Source organism: Panthera pardus, unplaced genomic scaffold, assembly GCF_024362965.1.
Source record: "Panthera pardus isolate Hobbes unplaced genomic scaffold, ASM2436296v1 HiC_scaffold_18, whole genome shotgun sequence".
NCBI classification, from domain to species: Eukaryota; Metazoa; Chordata; class Mammalia; order Carnivora; family Felidae; genus Panthera; species Panthera pardus.
Genome location: NW_026526743.1, coordinates 140,759 through 155,696, shown reverse-complemented (window position 1 = coordinate 155,696; position 14,938 = coordinate 140,759). Strand labels below are relative to the sequence as shown.

Below are 14,938 nucleotides of genomic sequence, written 5' to 3'. Positions count from 1 at the left end.
GGCATTCACCTTACCCTGTGTTGTTTTTACGTGGCACGTATTACATCAGATGCACTATCTATGCCCTTTATCGTTTTTTTTTTTTTTTTTTTTAACGTTTATTTATTTTTGAGACAGAGAGAGACAGAGCATGAATGGGGGAGGGTCACAGAGAGAGGGAGACACAGAATCTGAAACAGGCTCCAGGCTCTGAGCTGTCGGCACAGAGCCCAACGCGGGGCTCGAACTCACGGACCGCGAGATCGTGACCTGAGCCGAAGGCGGATGCTTAACCGACCAAGCCACCCAGGCGCCCCTATGCCCTTTATCGTTTTGTTTTATGTCTTCTCCCACCTGAATGCAATATCCACCAGGACGAGCACTTAGATCATTCATTGCTTTATCAGCACTCCCAGATGGCAGCGTTCCGTAAGTACATGTTGAACACACAAATAAGCCCCAGTTTGACTTCTTTGCGAGAGTCTGAGCTCTGTTACAAAAGTAAAAGAGCTTTTTCAAGGAAGTTACCCATAACAGGAATGGAAGCAGCAACTTTGCTGGGAAGCTGAAAGGCTTCACCAGAGGCAGGGCTAACCTAAGTGAATGTTGCTGATGATAAAATCATGTTGATCATAAAATCATGGCAAGAATCGCTTGAGAGGAAAGAAGGAAAAAAAAAAAAAAGCATAAGGCATACAATTGGCTGTGGGGCCTAGGGATCGATTGCTTGTGAAAAAATTTTTTTCAATGTTTACTTATCTATTTTTGAGAGAGAGAAGGCACAAGCACACACACACGAGGGGGAGGGGCAGAGAGAGAGGGAGAGAGAATCCCAAGCAGGCTCCACACTGTCAGTGCAGAACCCGACGTGGGGTTTGAACTCACAAACGGTGAGATCATGACCTGAGCCAACATCAAGAGTCAGATGCTTAACCGACTGAGCCACCGAGGCACCCCCTTCTGAATTTTTGTAATCTCTTCCTATGTGTGTAAAACTTTTCCTTCTTCATATAGGAGTCAATATTTAGAGCCTCAGGAATAATGACTCCGAAAGCAGGCTGTCACTCTGATGGATACAGAAACATGTTCCTGTATGGACAACACCACTGTTTTACAAGCTACAGGTTGGACTCAGTGAGTCTGAAATAAATTTAGTGGCTTATGACAAGCATTAGCAGAATGGTAAAATATTAAAAGTGCTTTGTAAGTAAAGGTTTCTCTGGATAAAATGTATGTTAGAACTACACACACACACACACACACACACACACACACACACACGGATAGTGGTGGGTGACATTGTTTTCTTTAACTGTTTGGATGAGGTTGGTGGTTGCCATGAGGAAAACCGACGAAGGGAAAGACTAACGTGAAAGCTAGTTAATATCTGATACTTTCCTTAATAGGAGACCTGCCTCAAAAGTGGCTATCAGATTCTTCATTCTAAAAAGTGGTTCTTCACTCAGACAGTAGGATTAACTACTAAAACCTGCAGGAAAGCCACAGAGCTGAAATGATATTCACTGTGGTTACAAGTGCAAAGTTAAGCTGTCATCGGATATGGTTTAATGGATACAAATCTACACATATCTAAAAGGACCTAATCAATTACATTCGATTAGATAATCACGATAATCACGGGCTGTTCTAGACGATGCCTTCACCACACATTTCTGTTTAACACCCTTTAAGGACGTCCACGACTAATGGGGAAAAGTCCACGTAACCATTATCAGCTCATTCATTCACACAACAAATATTTATAGCACACCTGTCCTCTGCCAAGTCTGACCTACACACTGAGGATATAGCAATAAAGGCAACAGAATTTCTTCTCTCCTGATAATTACATTCTAGTGAGAACAGAGTGAGCGAAGCAAAAATATATGTTAATATGGTAAGCGGTGATCAATGCCTAGACACCAAATCAGTCGGGGTAAGGGAAAGGAGAACGGGGGAAGAAGAAGGGGTCAGGAACACAGTGGTCACGGAACGTCTTTCTTATGATGTTAGTTAGGATTTGAGAAGGACTTACGCGAAGTAAGGGAGGGGCCAAGAGGATGACAGAAGGAAGAACAGGTAGACGGTGACAAGGCCGGGCCACGGGTAGCATAGCAGAGCGACAAAACTGGACAGAACAGACAGGCGTGGGGGAAAGCGACAGGTCACGTCTGCAGAGGGATGGAGGATGAGCAAGGAGCAGACAGGTGGGCCATCAGAAGTCACTGTAAGTACTTAGATTCTGCTCTGAATCAGGTAAGAAGCTACCAGAGGTTCAAGCAGAGGCCTGACAAGACCTGACAAACATGCAGAAGAATCACTTCGAGGGGCTCCTGGGGGGCTCCGTCCGCTTGAGCACCTGACTCTTGATTTCAGCTCAGGTCATGATCCCAGGGTCGTGGGGTGGAGCCCCGTGTCGGGCTCTGTGTGGAGCATGGAGCCTGCTTAAGGTTCCTTGTCTGTCTGCCCCTCTCCCCTGCTCTCGCTCTCTCTACAATAAAAAATAAAAAAGAGTCACTTCCAGTGGAGAACAACTGTAAATGAGCAAAGGAGAGAGGGAGGGTGCTAAAAACTGCTGCAGAAATTCAGAGACAAGGCACCGACCGCGACCTGCTCCAGAGCTGGGGAGGTGACAAGAGACGTGACAGACCGAGCCGCATGGCTCTCACCTGAGGAGCCGTGGCTGTGGGTTGCTGCCTTTATCATCCAAAGCCTTCCTCCCCTCTTGAACTGGGGTACTGCATCTGGTGTGAAGGGTTGGTGCCCTGTGGAAAGGCAAGGACAAACATTTTAAATTAATACAGCAGAGGCCAAAATCACAACACAGGCGTTTTCACCACATCATGTTTAGGACACCAAAATTAGTGTTTTCCAAACTGTTAATTATGATGCATCAGAGGAGGACATTTTATTGCAAAAATCCAGGGTATGTAGATCTAGGTGTGAACTACTGGGGTAAAAAAATGTCTGTTTGCTTCAGATTTTTTCCGCCACTGCTCACACAATTTTCAGCAACTGGCTGTAGTTTTTGCTGCTGCAATGTGTGGTTATTGCCAAGGGCTCTGACATTTTCTACCCTATTGTAGCTCTTTTTTCTTTTTAATTTTTTTAATTTTTACTTATTTTGGAGAGAGAGAGAGAGAGAGAGAGAGAGAAAGAGACAGAGTGCGAGCAGGGGAGGGGCAGAAAGAGAGGGAGACACAGAATCTGAAACAGGCTCCAGGCTCCGAGCTGTCAGCACAGAGCCCGACGCGGGGCTCGAACCCACAGACTGTGAGATCACGACCTGAGCCAAAGTCTGATGCTTAACTGACTGAGCCACCCAGGTGCCCTACCCTATCGTATTTCATTAAAAATCCTGGTATAGGGGAGCCTGGGTGGCTCAGTCAATTAAGCGCCTGACTCTTGGTTTTTGGCTCAGGTCATGATCTCACGGTTCGTGAGTTCAAGCCCCGCATCAGGCTCTGTGTGACAGCCCAGAGCCTGCTTGGGATTCTCTGTCCCCCTCTCTCTTGGCCCCTCCCCCACTCATGCTCTGTCACTCAAAATAAATAAATAAACTTTAAAAATGCTGGTACAATACCCTAAATGTGTGTTATGACCCACTAATTGGAAATGACCACAGCTGGAGAAAAGCCAAAAATGTGGATACAGCAGTCATGGTGTCAATTTACGGCTCATGTACAAAACACAAACTTTGTTGGGGGCGGGGGGGGGGGAGGGGGGATGACCAGAAAAATGCCATCTCTGCGTCTTATGCTGATTAGAACACTGGAAACTAGGTCAAGAGCTCCAAATCCCCACACATCGGAGGGTAAATAAACCACACAGAGGGGGTGACATTCAGTCACAGAGCACCTGTCCTCACCCAGAGAGAGCAGGTTCCGGAAGTTCTCCAGCATCACGTCTCCATACAGCTTCTTCTGGGCGGGGTCAAGCAGCCCCAGCTCCTCCTCGGTGAAGACCACAGCCACGTCCTTGAACGTCACTGCCTCCTACGACATCAAGCACACATAAGCTCAATCTTGCGCCCGATGGCCACTCAGAGGAAGAGCACTGAGAAAACTGGAAAGGGTGGGTACAGAGTGGTTCCAAATTTTCAGAGACCACAGATTTTCACAACTATCTGATTAAACATTTCAAATAATACATACTGTCTTACCTGGCATTCTTTTCTTTTCAAAATAAATACTGAAAAGAACAACCTTCTCCATAAATACTAGCCTCCCGTCTAATTCTTTTCCTAGGATAAGTTCCAAGGAGTAAAAATTGCAGTGCCGAAGAATACGCCACTTCAAAACTACTATGTACAACGCCAGGTTTTCTTTTCAACTTTCTCTGGATTTTACGCTTCCCCCAAGAGAATATAAATATCCCTGATTCTCCACATCATACGCAACACTGAATATAACCAGTGTTTCTGAGTCCTAAGAAATTTGATCAGTAAAAAGCAACTTGTTCTTTTGGTACTAATTCGGTAATTAACGAGCTATCGTATTTTCATATATTTACTGGCCATCTTTTATTTTTTGCTTCAGTACATTGCCAGTTAATGTTCTTTGCTCATAGTCCAACCAGAGTTTTACTTTATGACTGCAAAATTTCTATTAGAGATTTGAAGCTTTTTTTTTTTTTTAAAACATATTTAAATACTGTCACCCACGTTTTGCTATTGTTCTTGTATAGCTTCGTGCACTGCATGGTTTCTCGACCTTGACACGACACACATTTTGGGCCAGATAATGTTTGTTGTTGGGGCGGGGGCCTGTCTCACGCACCGCAGGATGTTTACCAGCATCCCGGGCTTCTACGCACTGGGAGCCAGAAGCCTCCCTCAAGTGGTGACACCAGAAATGTTTCCAGACACTGCCTGGGGGCAAAGATCACCCACGGTCAAGAATTGCTGATGTACGGTACTGTCTTAACTTTTCTTTTTTTTTAATTTTTAATGTCTATTTATTTTTGAGAGACAGCAAGACAGCATGAGAGCAGGGGAGGGGCGGAGAGAGAGGGAGACACAGAATCCGAAGCAGGCTCCGGGCTGTGAGCTGTCAGCACAGAGTCTGACTCGGGGTTTGAAGTTACAAGTCTTGGGATCATGACCTGAGCCAAAGTTGGACGATTAACCGACTGAGCCACCCAGGCGCCCCCTGTCTTAACTTTTCATATGAGAATTGTGTGTTCATCGCCGGAGCCCTGCACATCCAAGCGTCCTGAATGAGCATCAGAGATCCTAAAGAAGGAGACTCTGAAGAGTGACCATGCAGAGGCAGTATTATCTGTGCTGTCTTCCACGCATAGGGCAACCAAGTGCATGTAGAAGGGCCAAGACCCTGACTGGAGAATTATTTGCCCTTGCCTCCCTCTTTATCCAAATAAAAATCCACGGAGTCTTTTTGGATCAGTCAGACCTTTGCTTTCCTGTGTGAACTTAAACAGTTTTCTGAAATTCTACAATCCTGTGTCTCTGTAATTAAAATGCAGAGGAGACAAAGTACTGCCTCTTAAGGTCAGTCGGAAGCTAAACGCAGTAAGAAAAGCATCTGGAATGTCTCCCTGTGCTACTGGACTTTATAAAATTAAGTACCTTCTAATGGAATACTACTGAGCCATCAAAAAGAATGACATCTTGCCACCTGCCACGACGCGGAGGGAGCCAGAGGGTATTATGCTAGTAAGTAAGTAGCAGACAGACAGATACCATATGATTTCACTCATATGTGGAATTTAAGAAACAAAACAGATGAACATATGGGAGGGGGAAAAAAAAGGAAAAAGAGGAAGAAACAAACCATAAAAGACTCTTCATGATAGAGAACACACTGACAGTTGATGGAGGGAGGTGGGAGGGGGATGGGCTGGACGGGTGATGGGTACAGGAGGACACTTGTTGGGAAAGGCACTGGGTGTGGTACGTAAGTGATGAATCACTGAATTCTACTTCCGAAACCAACACTATTCTAACTAAAATTTAAATAAAAAACTGAAAAGAATAAAAAAGAGGGAGGGGAAAAAAAAGCACATTATTACTTTGATAAAAATCAATCAATACCCACGTAAAAAAATATAAATCAGTAAATAAAACATGTACATGATAGGATTCAGACACGGATGAGAAAGAACCTAGCTTTCTTTTTTTTTTAATTTTTTTTTAATGTTTATTTGTTTTTGAGAAACAGAGGGAGCGTGAGCAGGGTTGTGGTAGAAAGAGAGGGAGACATAGAATCCGAAGCAGGCTCCAGGCTCTGAGCTGTCAGCACAGAGCCCGACGTGGGGCTTGAACTCGTGAACCACAATATCATGACCTGAGCTGAAGCTGGATGCTTAACTGACTGAGCTACCCAGACGCCCCAAGTATCTAGCTTTCTTATGGGAAAATATGGAAGAATGTTCTCTCTGTGCAAAGCATCAGTTATACCTGGTTGCACTGTCATATCTGAGTATTCTACATACAATATCCCTGAGGATTTTGCCTATCAAAGGTACTTTTTCAATTTACATTCCTAAAAACATTAAGAACAAAAAATGGCAAACCCCTCAAAATTCCTTTTTGAGGAAAACGGTTTACGTTAGGCCAACTGTTACTACAATGTTCTTTTTTAAGTATGTCAAAAATCAGAATTTATTATAATTTTACTTTCCTAGTTTTCATTTTTTTTAATTTTTGTTAAATCCCAGTTAGTTAACATACAGTGTAATATCAGTCTCAGGTGTATGATACAGTGATTCGGCACTTCTGTACAATAGCTGGTGCTCATCATGACAATGTCCTTTGAAATAGTAAAAATTCTGGGGGCGCCTGGGTGGCTCAGTCGGTTGAGCATCCAACTGTGGCTGAGGCCATGATCTGACGGTTCGTGAGTTCAAGCCCCACATCAGGCTCACTGCTGTCACTGCTCACTGCTTGGGATCCTGTCTCCCTCTCTCTCTGCCCCTCCCCGACTTGCACTCTCTCTCAAAAATAAATAAAACATTAAAATAAATAAAATAGTAAAAATTCTTAACTACCTGAATGTCCGTGAATGGGGTAAAAGTTATGAGACATACACACAGACTACATCAATATAAGGGAATATAATGTAGCCATTAAAAATGTAGGAAATAGGGGCACCTGGGTGGCTCAGTCGGTTAAGCGTCAGACTTTGGTTCAGGTCATGATCTCGCAGTTCGTGGGTTCGAGTCCCACATCAGGCTCTGTGCTGACAGCTCAGAGCCTGGAGACTGCTTTGGATCCTGTGTCTCCCTCTTTGTCTGCCCCTCCCCTACTCGTGCTCTGTCTCTCAAAAATAACTAAATGTAAAAAAAAAATTAAATTAAAAAAATGTAGAAAATATATTTGTATCAATTAGAAAAGGCATAATCTGAGAATTTTTATGTAACTATTAAAAATATACAGTTACCAGGGCACCTGGGTGGCTCGGTCAGTTAAGCATCCAACTTCGGCTCAGGTCATGATCTCGCGGTCCATGAGTTCAAGCCCTGCGTCAGGCTCTGTGCTGACAGCTCAGAGCCTGGAGCCTGTTTCAGATTCTGTGTCTCCCTCTCTCTCTGACCCTCCCCCATTCATGCTCTGTCTCTCTCTGTCTCAAAAATAAATAAATAAATGTTAAAAAAAAAAATAATTAAAAAAATATATATACAGTTACCGATGCCTATGAGGGAAAGGACATGGGAAAATGGAAACAGTTTTTATAAGGAAAATAGTAGTAAAATTAGGGAGGCTTTTTCCACTGCTATTCACTTTTCTCCTCTATTTTATTCGTGAAATTATGAAAGATAAAATAAAGTAACAAAAATTAAACTATATTAGCGGCTCTTGGGTGGCTCAGTCAGTTAAACATCCAACTTGAGCTCAGATCATGATCTGACAGTTCGTGAGTTTGAGTCCCACGCTGGGCTCTGCACTGACAACGTGGAGCCTGCTCCACATCCTGTCTCTCTCTCTCTCTGCTCCTCCTTGGCTTGCTGTCTCTCAAGAATAAACAACATTAAAAAAAAATTAAACCACACTAAAGTTAGAAGTAGTGATCCTCTGGCACAGAAGAGGTTTTGAAATGCCTATTAATCTACTGTTTTCAAGGATGCAACTATTCATTGAGAAATGAGACAGTAATTTCAAATCTAGAAAGGAAGCCCAACTCACCTTGAACTTGGTCATTTTGTCCTCCTTCTACTTCTAGGGAAGGGCTGAGTCCTGAGAAGGCAAAAAAAGGGAAGAGGAAAGATAAAACAAAACCATCAGAGTCTGGCCAAGACTGTCGCTAACCCATATGGCTAACATACGTCACTACCTAGGTTTCATGCTTTATATGAACTTGCAAAAGCGCCGTTTCCTCAGGGGGCTCGATGAGCAGAGCGTGGGTTGGATTCCAGAGACCACTCACCCACCCCCTCAGCCGAGAGCCCCTGCACAATGGACAACCACCTAAGCACACACGGTGGTCCTAATGTAAGTTCTCCTTGTCACTCTCAGGGTATGAATCTGATCCTAGGGAAGGTGGAAATTGACAGTCAAGTTAAGAGAGCAGTCTCTGGGGCCAAATGTTTTAGGCTCATGGTACTGCTACTTATTAGTTGTGAAATCTTGGACAAATTATTAATATCTCCGTGCCTGAATTCCTTCACCTGCAAAAATGGAGGGATTAACAATGCCTACCTCATAGGACTGTTTTAAGAATTAAACCAGCAGGCACAAAGCACACAGAACCCTTTCAGAGTACCTTATTTCTTAGTAGCTGCAGAAAAGCAGGTAATATTCGCTAACATAAAACCTGTCTCCAAAGCGCCTGGGTGGGTCAGTCGGTTAAGCGTCCGACTGTGGCTCAGGTCATGATCTTGCAGTTTGTGGGATCGAGCCCAGCACTGGGCTCTGTGCTGACAGCTCAGAGCCTGGAGCCTGCTTCAGATTCTGTGTCTCCCTCTCTGTCTGCCCCTCCCCCACTCGCACACTGTCTCTCTCAAAAATAAATAAAAACATTAAAAAAAAAAAAAAACAAAAACACCGGGGCGCCTGGGTGGCTCAGTCGGTTAAGCGGCCGACTTCGGCTCAGGTCATGATCTTGCGGTCTGTGAGTTCGAGCCCCGCGTCGGGCTCTGTGCTGACAGCTCAGAGCCTGGAGCCTGTTTCAGATTCTGTGTCTCCCTCTCTCTGACCCTCCCCCGTTCATGCTTTGTCTCTCTCTGTCTCAAAAATAAATAAACGTTAAAAAAAAAAACAAAAAACCTTAAAAAAACAAAACAAAACAAAAACACCTGTCCTCATAAATGGCTTCTATCAATGGTGTCTTTAGAGGCTGTTGTTCTGTCCTATGAAAACCAGCTGTAACCTCTGAAATATGGTATTCTCTCTTGGTCGGTCATTCTTTTTTTATTGATTTAATTTTTTTTTTAATGTTTATTTATTTCTGAGACAGAGAGATACAGAGCATGAGTGGGGGAGGGGCAGAGAGAGAGAGAGAGAGAGACACAGACTCCGAAGCAGGCTCCAAGCTCTGAACTGTCAGCACAGAGCCCGACGTGGGGCTCGAACCCACAAACCACGAGATCATGACCTGAGCCGAAGTCGGATGCTCAAATGACCGAGCCACCCGGGCGCCCCGTCTTGGTCGGTCATTCTTAACACGATGTCTAGGGGCGCCTGGGTGGCTTGGTCGGTTAAGCGTCCGACTTCGGCTCAGGTCGTGATCTCGCGGTCCGTGAGTTCGAGCCCCGCGTCAGGCTCTGTGCTGACAGCTCAGAGCCTGGAGCCTGTTTCAGATTCTGCGTCTCCCTCTCTCTCTGCCCCTCCCCTGTTCATGCTCTGTCTCTCTCTGTCTCAAAAATAAACGTTAAAAAAAAATTAAAAAAAAAAATAATAAAAATAACACGATGTCTTTGCAATAATATTTAAGATTACGTGGATGACTTTTTTCCCTGTGTAAAATATACATAACACCAAATTTACCATTTTCAACCATTTTAAAGTACTGTACAGTTCATTACATGCATTCCTCTTGTTGTGAACCAGCACCACCATCCAACTCAAGAATTTTTTCACCACCCTCCACTAAACCTCTGTATCCATTAAACAGCAGCTCCCCATCACCCCTCCCCTCTACCCTTGGTCACCACTATTCTACTTTCTCTCTGTGAATTTGACTATGCAGACAACTGTTTTGTCTGCATGGACAAAACTGGTTTTTTATGGACGACTGGTTTTTGAAAGATATGAGATCTTGTAAAGTTTACTCTGTTTCACAGTAGGGCCTTAAAAAGGACTCCATATCAAGGGGCGTCTGTGCAGCTCAGTCAGTTAAGCGTCCCATTCTTGGTTTCGACTCAGGTCGTGAGCTCACGTTCGCGGGTTCGAGCCCCGTGTCGAGCTCTGTGCTGACCGCTTGGAGCCTGCTTGGGGTTCTCTCTCTCTCCTTCTCTCTCTGCCCCTCCCCTGCTCACATTCTCCCCCTCTTAAGATAAATAAATTAATTAAAATATATACACACACACACATATATATGTATAAACTATCATGAAGATGGAAGACAAATTAATAAAAGCCTATGACCCTGCAAGATTCGTTTAACTGTAAGTTAGGCAATCAATAGGTCATTCGAACTCACAAGCTACAGTAATCGTAGAAAATGGTTAGAAACAACAAAAATGGCAATGTGTGACATTACATAGGCGCCGAGTACACGTCAGGGACCTGGCAGAGCGCTTGGTACGCGCAGTTTCACCGAGGTGCCACCCACGTACCTGTGAGGAAGCTACTCTTGTACAAGTCGTGTGACTGTGGTCCAATCACCTACACGTCTGAGCCCATCCTCAGCTATTAACAAGGAGATAAAAACAGAATTTCAGTCATAGGAGTATTGTGGGAGAATAAATAAGCAGATCCACGCAATGCCCTTGGCTTTGTACCTGGCATTTTAGGAAGTTCTCAATCAACGCTGATGATGAGGACAGTCGCTCCTATTTAACAGACGAGGAAGCTGAGGCTTGGTAAGGTCAAGATGCAGGGGCGGAATCGGAATCCAGCTCTCACCCCAGAACCAGCATTCTAGGTCTTGTCCCTCTGTGGTTTGTAAAGACAAAAACAAGCAGACGGGACTCTAAGGTCTCACAGAAAGGGACACGAGAGCCTGAGAGCTGGGGATGATAGACACAGAAACAGGGGGAGGACTCTGAAGCCACAGGATCTAGTTGAGGGAGAAGAGAACAGAGTCGTGAAGGGCGTAGGCTCTGGAATCAGACGATCAGGACGGGAACAGTGGCATCCCCAACTTGCTACTACTTTGTGCCTCAAATTCCAATCTATAAATTGGAAACAATAATGATGATGACAACAATAATACTACCAACCTCAGGGGAAGGGCACTCAGCCTACGTGACTATCCATCAAACATTTGAAACAGAGTCTGCAGCTAAAACATTCAATACGGGTTACCCATATAGCCGCTTTACATGGAACCGTCAAGGACCCCCCCCCCCACCCCTTTCCTCAGGGTGGATGCAGCTGAGCACTGTTTGCTGAGCAGTGCGTGGGCTAGATTCCAGAGACCACTCCCCTTCCAGGCGAGAGCCCCCCCCCCGGCAGTGAACGACCCACCCAACCACACTGGTGGCCTGAATTCAAGTTCTCCTTGTAGCTCTCAGGGTAGGATTCTGATTCTGGGGAGGGTGGAAGCTGAAAGTACTCAGGTTAACGGATTATTACTGGTTCACTGCTGGACAATTTATTAATTACTATTAGTGACTGCTCCATCTTTAGATACAAGAACGCTAGTATGGGAAAGGGCAGTGGAAAACTTCCTAATCTTGGAAGAAATACCCTTTCGGGATTTGTGATTCACTTGGTTCTGACTGCTTGCCCAACAACTTCTGTTCGTTAAGAGGGCTCCGTGGGGAGATCTTTCCATCACCTACTGGGGGGAGGAACATAATCGGTAAATCAACCTCGTCATTAACACCTACCCAGCTTTACAGCTCACGCACCTGAAACAGCGCTTGTAACAGAAACTGCTCAGGAGTCACTCAGCAGTCAGCGTCAGTGTCTTGACGAATGAACCTGCCACCAGGCAGACAGGCGGAGGCACACGGAAGACAAGACTCATTGGTCTAAGATTTTTTTTTTTTTTTGAGTTGTAAAATTTTGAGGCTGATCCCAGTTGGGAGGATTTGGAGAGTGGGGGTTTTATTTCTAACTCTTTCCTCCGGCTCTTTCACGATATTTGCAAGACCAAGGTCATCTGTGGAAGGAAAAGAGCCTCTGAATTTTCTTAAATGCCATCTTAGAAGGTGATGTCTGCTCTTCACAGTCAGTGCCTACATGAACTTCTGATACAAAATCCACAGAATGTGTCCATCAAAATATTCAGAACCACCAACCCACTGCCTACATAGTTAAGCATTAGACAGGCTAATTTATAAACTCTTCATTAAATAACTGAGTTTATTAATTCACTGAACACTCAGGGAAACCTCCCTGAAAGGAAGACAATTACCCAGTGCCAACTGGCTCACGGTCTGGTGATCACACACTGCCACAGGGCAGAGTAGGGCACAGGGTCTGGTGCCCCACAGCCCACACAGCAGGTCCTACATAAACATGGCTTTAGCTGAGCTGTGGGGGACGATGGAGTTCTGTTAGCCCAAAAGAAGCAGAATCGCTAGAAAACCTCATGAGAACATATGTTATGATGGGAGTGAATACAAACAAGAGGCAGCAACAGATAAGCAGGTAAGCAGGATTCAAATTATGGTGATGTGGGGCGCCTCGGTGGCTCAGTTAGACGTCTGTCTTCGGCTCAGGTCATGATCTCACGGTTTGTGGGTTCAAGTCCCGTGCTGACGGCTCAGAGCCTGGAGCCTGCTTCGGATTCTGGGTCTCCCTCGCTCACTGCCCCTCCCCTGCTCACACTCTGCCTCTGTCTCTCAAAAGTAAACATAAAAAAACAAACTCTGGTGAGGTGCGTCCCAGTTTTATCTGCATTTCAGCAGGAAAGCAGCAAAGGCCTTGAGGAAGGGAGGGTAAAAAGATTCCTTCTGTGTTGGAAACAGATTACTCTTTCAGCAGAGAGACTCGAGGGGGAAGTGGCTGGGGCCAGAGAGCACTGTTAGGAGAGCCACGTCAAGAATCACCTCCTTCTTGGAGAGGGGGAGATGGGGGCGGAGTAGGAGGACCCTAAGCTCGCCTCCTCCCACGAACACAACTAGGTAACTACGAAACCATCGTAAATACCCCAGAAATCAACCTGAACAATGGTAGCACAAACTCCACTAAGGGTGGAGGAGAAGCCCGGCTGAAGACGTTAGGAAGCGTGGAGATGCAGTTTTGGAGAGAAACAGATGATGGCCTCAGCGGTGAAGGGGGAGCCACAGTTGCACAGAAGGCGAGGGACAGACTGGCACGCAGGGGAGCACACAGGGACAATGAATCCCCAGAGCCGTGGGCTTGGAAAGAAAGAGAAGCTGAATTTCGTGAGTTCTTGCAACCAGCGAGGCTGAAAGCCTGGTGGGGTTTTTTTTTTGTTTTGTTTCATTTCAGTGTTTATTTGCTTTTGATACAGAGAAACACACACACAGAGATGGTGAGTAAGCATGGGAGGGGCAGACAGAGGGAGACACAGAACCCGAAGCAGGCTGCAGGCTCTGAGCTGTCGGCACAGAGCCCCACGGGGGCCCGGACCCATGAACCACAAGATCACGACCTGAGCCAAAGTCGGATGCCTAACTGACTGAGCCACCCAGGCGCCCTGAAAGCCTGGAGTATTAAAGGTCAGCAGGCTTGGCTTGGGGACAGCCGGGAGACACCGGGACTGCTCTCGGAGAGAAGGCAGCACAGAACCAGACCACAGACACACAACGTGGCAACAGCAATCTGAAGCGCGCCTGGGGCACACACAGTGGGGAGGTTATTAGCTCATCTCGGAGTGTGTTCCAGAGAGGCAGCATTCACAGAGAGGCCCTCCCGGAACAAAGAAGCTGGCAGGTGCCATTTTCATCCCCCGCCCCTTAGCATAAACACAGAGCCACCTGCAGGAACCAGAGCAGCACTGACACTCTTTAAATTTAAGCTCTTGCTTAAACCAAGCAGAGTGCACACAGCACACACTGGAGACACTCCGGAAGCACCAGGCCCTGGGAAAACAGAGGACACTACGTTGCAGGAACTGGAGGACCTCTTCTTCGTGAGCCCATAACCATCAACGACAGGAGACGTAGCTGACTTTCCTAACACCGAGAAACAGGCGCAGAGACTCAGACAAAATGAGAACACGGAGGAATCTGTTCCAAACGAAAGACCAGAACAAGCCCATGGCCAGCGATAGAAGTGACACAGATTCAAGTAACATGCCTAATAGAGAATTTACAGTAATGATCATAAAGATACTCACTGGACTTGAGAAAAGAGTGAAAGACTTCAGTAAGACCATTATCACAGAGATAAAGAATAACATGGAGATTAAGGGCTCAATGAATGAAATGAGAAACACGCTTAATGGAAGGAAGAGCAGGCTGGAAGAAGCAGAGCAACGAATTAATGACCTAAAAGAGTAATGGAAAGCAATCAAGCTGAACAAAAGAGAGAAAAAAGAATCATGCAAAACAAGAATACACTTAGGGAACTCTACGACTTTGTCACACATTAGCAACATTTGCATTATAGGCGTTCCAGAAGAAGAGAAAAGGGGGCCGAAAATTTATTTGAAGAGATAATAGCTGAAAACTTCCCTCATCTGGGGAAGGAAACAGATATCCAGAACCAGGAGGCACAGAGAATGCCCAACAAAATCAACAAGAGCAGATCCATACCAAGACATGTTGTAACTAAAATGGCAAAACATACAAAATTTAAAAAAAAATTTTTAAGCAGCAGGACAAAAGAAGACCGTTATGAACAAGGGAAACCCCATAAGGCTATCAAGGGATTTTCAGCAGAAATTTTCCAAGCCCGGGGCACCTGAGTGGCTCAGTTGGT

The 14,938-nt window shown here is 45.4% G+C and overlaps 1 protein-coding gene across 1 annotated transcript in view; it reads right to left on the bottom strand.

The window, feature by feature from the left end:
* ZNF45 (zinc finger protein 45) overlaps nt 1-14,938 on the bottom strand; it is a 70,227-nt gene that overhangs the window by 43,130 nt on the left and 12,159 nt on the right. Inside the window, exons 2-6 of the mRNA XM_053906451.1 lie at nt 10,879-11,032; nt 10,714-10,786; nt 8,123-8,173; nt 3,848-3,974; nt 2,649-2,744 (exon numbers count right to left, since the gene is read on the bottom strand). Of these exons, the coding sequence (XP_053762426.1) occupies nt 2,649-2,744; nt 3,848-3,974; nt 8,123-8,137 (238 nt within the window). The 5' untranslated portion in view covers nt 8,138-8,173; nt 10,714-10,786; nt 10,879-11,032. The remainder of the gene's footprint in view (nt 1-2,648; nt 2,745-3,847; nt 3,975-8,122; nt 8,174-10,713; nt 10,787-10,878; nt 11,033-14,938) is intronic.